General features: G+C 47.0%; 1 protein-coding gene across 1 annotated transcript in view; it reads right to left on the bottom strand.

Annotated features, from left to right (window-relative positions):
• Positions 1 to 9,700, bottom strand: part of T265_03419 (hypothetical protein) — a gene marked incomplete at both ends in the record, with an annotated part of 25,952 nt that overhangs the window by 7,031 nt on the left and 9,221 nt on the right. Inside the window, 6 exons of the mRNA XM_009167903.1 lie at positions 1,550 to 1,752; positions 4,084 to 4,252; positions 5,359 to 5,664; positions 6,191 to 6,273; positions 6,327 to 6,406; positions 6,451 to 6,747. Of these exons, the coding sequence (XP_009166167.1) occupies positions 1,550 to 1,752; positions 4,084 to 4,252; positions 5,359 to 5,664; positions 6,191 to 6,273; positions 6,327 to 6,406; positions 6,451 to 6,747 (1,138 nt within the window). The remainder of the gene's footprint in view (positions 1 to 1,549; positions 1,753 to 4,083; positions 4,253 to 5,358; positions 5,665 to 6,190; positions 6,274 to 6,326; positions 6,407 to 6,450; positions 6,748 to 9,700) is intronic.

Raw genomic sequence — 9,700 nt, 5'->3', positions numbered from 1 at the left:
ATGAGCCGACTTTCACGGATCGCCGGATCGTCATTAACAAAAAAACATGATTGTTCGATTTGACTCGTTTTGGTTTCCTAATTCAACATAGGAAAAAAAATGCTATTCATAGGGCTTCTCAAAACGTTTTCTTTGTTACCTCTGAAGACAAGACGGGGTGGTCGTTTTCTAGGGGTAAAAAAGTGGGAGGTGGATTGGAGCGTCTCATAGATAAGAGCTGAGAAATGGAGCACGCCTTTGCCGTCAGTAGAAGAGGTGGAGGTGAGGTGATAAGGCGATGATCAGCTAGGGTCCAAGGGGGAGCAGAAGATTGAAAGGAACTCCCAACTACGGATGTTAAAACCACTGAGAACATAGAGTTCCAATGTGGATGGAACGTGAAGGACGAGTTTACAATTGATGTTCAACAAAAAGAAGATGGAGAGGATGTGTCATCGCCGTTCCGTGATCAACAAACACAACGCACGTACTGGCTGTTGATCAGGCGGCAGTTGATCTGTAAGCCGAATCGGCGGCAATCGGCTTGCAAACGTGCGCACACCTGCGAAGTTCCCTCGTATGATGACGAAATAGTTGCGCACCAAGCTTCGCGAACAGCCAATAAACTCACTCGAGCCACCAATATTTAGACGGCGCCAAAAAAGTATTGATGATAACAGGCCAGACGGGACTTGAACCCGGAAAGTTCAAAGTCACTTTTGCAGGTGTCACGGATAGAGAGATGTGAGAAAAATAGGGAGGACCAGCGTGGGTTGAAACTGTGCCAAGCTTAAACCGGAGGTGGTAAGACAGTAAATAGTTCGGAGACGTCGAGAGGTCATTTGACCTGGAGAGTTGGGTTCGGCGAGAAACGCTACAGAAGTGGTGAACGAGGACAAACACTGATGAGCTGAGTTAAATCTACGGTTGGAGTGCTAAGTTGAGAGATTGTGAATTCGCACGCGAGAGAGAGAGAGAGAGAGAGAGAGAGAGAGGAAGGCAGAATTACGTTCGACTGATGGGTGTCGGACCGGAATTCCAACTTAGGAAGTCGAATCGGTGAAGTTCCTATGGACTGAATGGTGGTCCTTCTCCGGAAAACATTACGGAATATTTCTCACTTAGTATTACTTTGCACCACCATAGAATCCACAGTAAAAAATCGTTCAGCTGTAGCACCCTTTCGGTGCCTAACTGCCATGCTACCAGAAGGAGGCACTGGGGCTGAGATAATGCCTAGCTACCCGAGCCTAGACAGGAACAGTCGAGATGCAGAGGTTGGGTTCGAACCACAGACCTTCCGGTCAGTAAGTTCGAGAGAGGTGAGGCTAGGCATGGATCGTAAAGAAACTGCTTTCACATTGCTCCTTCGTTCAGTGAGTACCGGTCATGGTTGGGACCTCTTCACGATCACTTTGCAAACTCTGTTAGGCAGGTGAACAGTATTGTGATGAACATACTTTATTCCAGTATAGGGGCCTGATTTACGGTTCTAAAACGGACCATTTCCATAACGCTAAAATTACGGTGATAACACATCGAGAATGTCGGATACAGGAAACAGGCTCACCGATTTAATACGTTTAGGTATAGCCGGGAGTACATCCCTTTTCCAGGACCGCCGGCAGAGAAGGAGCCACCGCCTCCAAGAAGTGACTGAAGGACGCAAGCGGGAACAAAGTGCGGGTCACCGTGAGCACACGACTCAAATCCAATCGCTGCATGGGCAAGTTCGGGCATTGGCGCGTGATATTGAGATAGGTCACGGTGAATCTGAAGTAGGTGTAGATGAAACGCTAACTCCGGTAAGCTGGTTTCGGATAACACATTATTTATCTGAAAGAAACTTGGTGAGAGGACGCCGAATCTCCAGACAAATCCCGAAACAAAAGATTGGAAAATAGTTACCGAAAACCTTATAGGTTTAGCCATCTGCACCAACCATTCAGGCCCGGGGTATTACAGCATCGGTGTATTGCATCCCTACATCATCACCTTTACATCAATCTCTCGTTTTTGTCGTGCAACGCGTACACCTATTTCATTAGGTATAGCTCGAACGCTCCCCTGGAGGGTGCAGATGACAAAAAATTTTACGACCCGGCTATTTGGCTACTTCTTGCGAGCACTTCGTCCTGGAGTAGTCCAGTGAATATAGTATAGTGTCAACGCACTTATATTTGATCCTGCCAACGGAGTTATGGATGGATGCACTTTAGAACGCAGTTTGGAGAGGCTATCGCTATACGTGCTTTCTAATCATCAGTCAGGGCCTGATTTGCCTCTCACCGAAATGAGTAGCCTACGGTTATTAGAGTCAGCGTTCTCTTACCCAACTCAAGCATGATCTGCGGTCTGGTGGTCTAACGGTGTGCCTTCGGGAGACGACAAGTAGAAACTTTCGTGGTCCCTTATTCACCGACAATATTGTAATCTTTCCATGCCCTATCTTTAACAAGTCTACACTAATTAAGCGGTGTCGCGTGGAGTCTCTTAGACCGCGCTGAACGATCAACATCCTATTGTTGGAATATCACAGTTATCATTATTTAAAGACCTTTATAGGGGCGAGATGGACCAATAGGTTAGAGTGTGAATTTACTGACCGGAGGGTCTGTGGTTCGAACCCGACCTCTGTCTCTCGACTTCCCTGTCTAGGCTTGAGCAACCTGGCAGTATCCCAGCCCTCGTACTTCTTTTACGTGGCATGGCAGCTAGGCACCGAAAGAGCGCCACAGCTGAACACTTTCTTAGCCTTTATAACTGAACCAACAGTTCCTCATGGAGCGACCAAGCTCATTAATGCTTTGAAGTGTTATCGTCGATCACAGCTAAGTCAACGCGCCAAAGAAGATCTTATGACTCGCCGCACCACACACCAGCCACAGAACTTACCCTCCCTACGATAATTTCAGTTGATAGGCTCATTAGTCGCGCACCGGATGTAAACAACAATTTAACCTTCAAGCGTCCTGATCAACGAATAACTGTCGCATTTCTCGATTTTTGAAAAATAGCGGTCCTTGTTGCGGAGTGGTAGAGCCAAAGTGGTGAAAAACATTTGGTTCGTTTGGGGGATTTCGGTTGATTGCCCATAAGTACAACGGCACATGTCTAGACGTAGTACACTACTCATGAGGCTGCTGAAAATCCTTCGAAAGCCAACGACCGAATTCGCCCTTCTTGAGGCTCATCTGGTAGGTGCAGTCCCCGAGCTTTCGTCAACCTTTTGTTCTAATTGAACCCGAATTGCACAAAATTAGCGAAATACACTCATTTGCAAGCAAATTTGGTTTTGCGGGAGACTCACTAACTTCGTTCAATTTGGGTTCCAGTAGAACATAGAACCGAAACTCGGGGATCGCGCCCAAAAAAGGGCTAAACCCATCGTGGGTTGTCGAGGGATTTCAGAAACCTCATGAGTAGCGTATTACGCCCATAGATGTATAGCGATATCTCGAATATCGTATCAACGGAAACATGAGACGTCCTGGTGCAGCACATTCAGTTGCTTGGGAACATCATAAAGGAGAGATTCAGTTGGGTTCCAGGCGAGTCTCCCGCTAACCCAAATTAGTTTGCAAATGAGTGTATTTCGCTTACAGTGACGCAATTTGTCGGGCCGAGACAAAGTGGTTTTTTGTTTGGAGAGCAAGAATCAAGGAGGGCCACTGCACAACAAAATTCTTGATCAGGGCTGGACGGATTCGGAACATGGGTTTTCCTGACAGCGGCAATCTCATGAAGTGATATGGACAGGAGATACAGCTCAGATCCTTCAATATTAGTTGTATTTTGTTCGAAGGGAATACTGCAGCAAGAATGGCCTGCAGACTTTAGCAACTTCAGCGGATAACATGAAGCTAATTTGTACCCTAAGGCCCTTTGGAACAGAGTCAATGACTGATGGATTTAAACAGAGACGGTTTCAGATCATAATTTGTACATTTTTGGACGTAGATTGACACACGGTCATACCAGGCATATTTTCGAAGCGGTGTAGCGCAGTGCAGTTACCATCGAGTACACATTAGAGGTCAATTCAAGATTCGATGCCCCAGTAGAAAGGCAGAACATATGAAACACTGGTGCACGCCAACTGACCTTGACGTAACCGCCCATGTACTGGGCTACCGAGGAATCCGGTTCCGCGGGGTTTTGCGCGGCAGATTCTTGACGCAGAGAATGCTCAAATGGAACGAAAGCTTTTTCGACAGCAGTCACAAACGCATCATGTGGGACTCCCGCACCAGCAATCACCATCCGCTCTGGCCTGTATATAGGGACACAAGAACAGATAAATAAGGCTTCTCAAAGACCAACAAGACAAGTTCCTGAGTGCGCCAAGACTACAATGGCGGAAACCACAGGCAAGATTTTTCGACTTTATCAGTTGAACCGCTATTCCCTCGCCTCAGTGTCATGGATTAGGGCTGAGAATTAAGTCCTGGCTGGCGTCGGACATGTTATGTTACGAGCCATTTTTATATCACGCGATACAGTGACCACATCTGAGAACGACTGATCAAGGACTGGTCGGGTGTTGCTGTTCTATTCAGACACGACAGTAAGGAATGGCAATACTATAGGGGGCGGACAGCTTGACTACATTGTTTGGCTGTCTACTTGTCCGCCGAGCTTGGCGGTTGGATTGTAAGCGCTTCCACACCAATCGAGGAACCATCATTATTGTGCGCTGATAATGTCTCCTAAATTATTGGCGAAACTCTTGCTTTCCGACGACCAACCTCAGCAACCAAACAGTATGAGCTACGTGTGCAACGGTGTATACTACTGATGGAGCATCGAGTAGTCAAGCGACAAAGCCCTGTTCCCCCCGTATCTGAAAGAAGGTCAGTATGGAAATTATACAGCCAAATTAGAGTACTTACTTATTATTGCTTAATATTCAAATAAAGTTCAGGAAAGTTCGACGAGGCTTAAGAATGTTCGCTTTTAAAAAACTCTGCTCAAATGAGATTTTTACTTTCGTGTTTGATAGCGTGTAATTGTTTAGTTCGTATGGGCCAAAAAACGACTCCGTACAGGAGGACGTTCATCTTTTCGCGTGTAACGCGCGTATCGGAGCAGAGCGTCTGCTTGCTATATAGCTTCCGTGCAGTCCGCAGGAATCACGAAGAATAAAAGCAAAAGGCAAAAGCAATCAATGGGTAAGTACCCGTTCACTAGAAACTTCATCAGTAATCCAGTTGCCTTAATGAACCAATGAGACCACGTGACTGTCTCGCTAGCGCGGTCGAGCCTACTGCCGATTAACATCAAAATCCATGGGAATGTTTGGGGTTCCGAAACGAACAGTCACAAGGTCTTTGAGTTGAAGGGGGCTTCTCTTGACGGACGCGAAGAGTATCAACTCACCTGTAATAGGTGGCTATGAAACTGATAATGTGATCACGGGTGATCTGACCGAAGTTTTGCTCCGGACAGTACCGGGGTAGTCCCAAAGTGTTGTCACCTCGGTAGGCTGCGGAGTGTAGGAGCTCATTCATGATCGGTTCAACTGGAGGTGCGCGCTGAAGAGCTTGCATTTCGAACCGGACACTCCGGTCGGCCATCTGAACCTCATCTTCAGTGATTCGGGGCCTGAGCACGGTTTCGGAAAGCACACTGACCATACGATCCATGTGAGCGCTGAGTCCGGAGACGGCATAAATAATAAAATCCCTGGCAAGAAAAAAAGAACAATGTGTTTGGGGAGATTTTTAACTCGGTTTGAGAGCAGGCAGAATCACTCGGTTTTCAACCCCAAACTACCACCAACTACAATAGCCACAACACCAAGCAAACAACAAGTAGAAATAAACGGACGAACTGCTCCATACAGTGAATAATGCAACGATCGTTCAGCTGTAACACCCTTACGGTGCCTAACTGCCATGCCACCCGAAGGAAGCACGAGGACTAGGATACTGTCAGGGTGCCCAAGCCTAGACAGGGGAAGTCGAGTGGCGGAGGTCGGGTTCGAACCACGGACCTTCCGGTCAGTAAATTCGCGTGTCAGGTTGCCCAAGCCTAGACAGGGGAAGTCGAGAGGTAGGGGCCGGGTTCGAACCACGGACCTTCCGGTCAGTAGATTCGCGTTCCAACCACTTGAGCCATCCCACATGCATGCAACGACAACACAAGATTAATCAACGGACATAGTCCGAGTGTGAAGTAGGATGATAACCTTCCTAACCGTCACACTAACCTTGAGATTTGGCAATCGAACACCGCACTGCATTGCTCCATTGCGTTCTGAACATCGTTTCTGTCTTTGAAGTGGTCCGATGACTATTGTCGAAGTACGAAGAAAGAGATGATTGATGAGAACCATACAAGCTCACGTGAAATGCCAGTTTCTCCAAATAGTGAGATATTCCGCTGTACCGGTCTACCTCATAACGAGGACCGGCATCTAGAATAACTGTGGTGGTCGTGAAAACGGTATGAATAACCAATTTTGCATACCTCCTATGGCGCACTGCGCCCCAAATCTGTCTTGTGATGCGATACGTAGACCATTTTCTAGGGTCGTTATCCTAGTTTCTTTGTCTTCTATGAAAGACTTCCCAGTCTGTTGCGGGACCGCTGCTAATGGGAGTGGGTCTCTGAGCGACGACTTTCCTGGTTCTGCAGCGTTTATAGACGAACTACAGAAGTAGTTGCGACGAATCAAACGTGTGGAAACGCAACGACTGACACGATGGACTAAAGAAAGCATAACAGCTGGTGTCCTGGTCGATGGAACAACTATCAGTAACCAGGCTGCAAAAAGACAAATGTTAGTGATGAGCATATACAAACTAAAAGCTGAATGTAAGCGAAGATCAGACAACAATAGAATCAACTAGGTTTATCAGCCATGAATCACTTGCCAAACTTACGTCTACCGAAAACGTGAAAACTGATAAGGACCAGTCAGGCCTCAGACTCAATGGTCTGAGCTCACTGAAGTCTCTCCTTTTACATGCATTGTACCCCAAAAGGAAGGGAACTCCTTAATTGAGGCTCTCTATCGGTAACTGACCGGGTAATCAGTAGCTGAAGAGTGACAGAGAACGCTGGTGGATTTCGCAGGCCCAGGAGATGGGGGAGACTTTCACTGCAAGCAACAGCCGCGCTCTGTTTCAGCTGATTCGATCAACCGAACAAAAGAAGCCAGATGTCAGTGAAACAATATGCGAAAAAGATGGAACAGTAATTCACTCCCTCAGTAGTCGTCTTGAGCGGTGGGCCGAGCACTTTAAAGAACAGTTCAGCTGAACTCCTTTTATGCAACCACTGGAAGAACCAAGAGTGCCCAAATGGAACATTGACACCAACTCGCCATCAGCAACCGAAATCCAATCCTGAAGTGCGACAAGGCACCTGGCCAGGATGGCCTGCATCCCGCGCTCTTCAAACAAGGTGGTGAGGCCTTGGTGAACAGTCTGACGACTGTACTGCAGAAGATTCGGAACGAAAACAGAGCACCAGTCAAATGGAGCTCCTCGACCGTCATCCTAGTTCTCAAAAAGGGAGCAAGAACGTCATGTGAAGACCACCATGGTACCAGCCTGGAATCCATCGCACCTAAGAGGCAAATTCGTGAGAATCAGGTTGGGTTTCGCCCTGGTTGAGGATGCATCTTTACCTTGAGGCAGATTCTTGAACAACGCCACTCCTTCAGAAGCCCCACATCGGTCGTTTTTCTTGATATGAAACCTGCTTTTGATTCTGTCAATCGTCAGAAGCTTTGGTAGTATCTGGCGATCAAAGATATCCCTTTCGAATTTCTACTCCTTATGAGAGCAAACTCCAATGGGCGCGTACGAGTATACGGAAAGCTTTTGCCTGAGTTCGCCATGTACAATGGTGTAAGACAAGACTGTCCTCTGTCAACTTTCCTTTTTAACTTTGTAGTTGACATGCTGCTTGAAATTTCTCCGCCTGTGCATGAAACCTCGAGAGTCGAAATGTTCCCGGGGCATTCCCTAGCAGACATTGAGTATGCAGCCGACATTTCCTAGCAGACATTGAGTATGCAGCCGATATTTCTCTCCTTGGTTCAGATCCCTTCCAAATGCAGACGATTGCAAATAACCTAAGTAACTCTGCCGCATGGTTTGACATGCATTTTACACCTGCAAAAAGCGAAATGCTGCTACAAGACTGGGTGGGATTAGACCCACACCTCATGCTTGCCAGGCGAGTCAATCGAGGTTGCAGGTAGGAAGCAGGGGGCGAGATGGCCCAAGTGGTTAGAGCGTAAATTTACTGATCGGAAGGTCCGTGGTTCAAATCCGACCTCCGTCACTCGACTTCCCCTGTCTAGGCTTGGGCAACCTGGCAGTATCTCAGCCCTCATGGTAGGTAAATTAGTTTAACTAGCCAGCTGTATAAGTTTCGGTGGACTAGCTTCAGACGGAGTTATTTCTCGAATCGGAGAGACCACGGTAGCTTTTGCTAGCCTCCGATACCTATGGTGCCGACGTGATGTCAATTTATCTGTCAAGGACAGAGTTTACACTGCAGTGGTGCGATTCACACTGGTTTGTGGATCCGAAACGTGGCCGCTAAGCGCAGAGGAAGATGTCAGTTCATCGGTGTCTCCGCAGCACTGGTTGGGTTCGGTGGGAATATCGGATTAGTAATGCAGAGGCACGCCAGAAGGTCTTCGGAAGGAATTCTCCCACGATAGGTGAACTACTCACGCTTTATAGGTTACGCTGTTTATGACATGTACTTCGCATGACAGAGGACCATCAGCCTTACAGAGCTCTTTTTTCCAGCCCTGTGCTGACTGGAAGCGACCACGAGGTGGACAGTATATGACCTGGCAACGAAGTATGAAAACACTAACCAGTAAACTTAGTCGGGTCGGAAACTGCCGCCTCCCTGGATGGGGACCCCGGGACTCATGACATTAGCAGAAATGGTCCAATGGCGCAGTCGGTAGAGCTCGTGTATCAGAGCTACCGCCTTCAGTAAGTAGGTACCCAGTTCCCGAACTAACCACACACTGTCTCCTTTTCCGGTGATTGAAATGGTAGCAACTAGAACCAATGGTACACGGTTCATAGCTGGTGAATTGAAAATGAATTGGACTGATAGCCACATGGCCCAAATGAGTCCATGACTGTCTTGTGCTTGGTAGCCTTCAAGTTACTTAATGTGAGCATTTGTCTTGGGAGATCGTACTGACCAGGGACAAACCATGACTGCATACAACAGACGCAGCATTGTAGACTTGTAGCACCTGTAAACTGCTCTTTTTCATGACCAGGGACATGACTGCATACAACAGACGCAGCATTGTAGACTTGTAGCACCTGTAAACTGCTCTTTTTCATGCTCAGTATCATCTTATTTTATTTTTCATTATCAGTCACATCGCTGTACAAAAGTTTGTTTTACTGAAATACAACCGCTACCGCCAGGTTGTTGGCTCCAACGTGACTTTAAGACTTTTGCTGAGTGACTGTTGTTGTGACCACCAGTTGGCTTTAATTGACTGCTACTAACACTAAACGTGAACAAACATTTCAGTTACAAACACTGAACTGGTATATTCACACTTGTGGATTAATATTTCAATCAACGGAGAACTGGAATATCAGGAGGATGTGTGGTGGTGTGGTGGTTCAACGGAATACGGAACTACGGAATCTCCTATTTTGAACTGTGAGTCAAGATTTACTTGGATTTTTCTCCTTGTGACTTTGTATCTGGCTTACAT

This window comes from Opisthorchis viverrini (genome assembly GCF_000715545.1).
Source record: "Opisthorchis viverrini unplaced genomic scaffold opera_v5_49, whole genome shotgun sequence".
NCBI classification, from domain to species: Eukaryota; Metazoa; Platyhelminthes; class Trematoda; order Opisthorchiida; family Opisthorchiidae; genus Opisthorchis; species Opisthorchis viverrini.
This window is presented reverse-complemented; position numbering and strand designations above follow the sequence as displayed.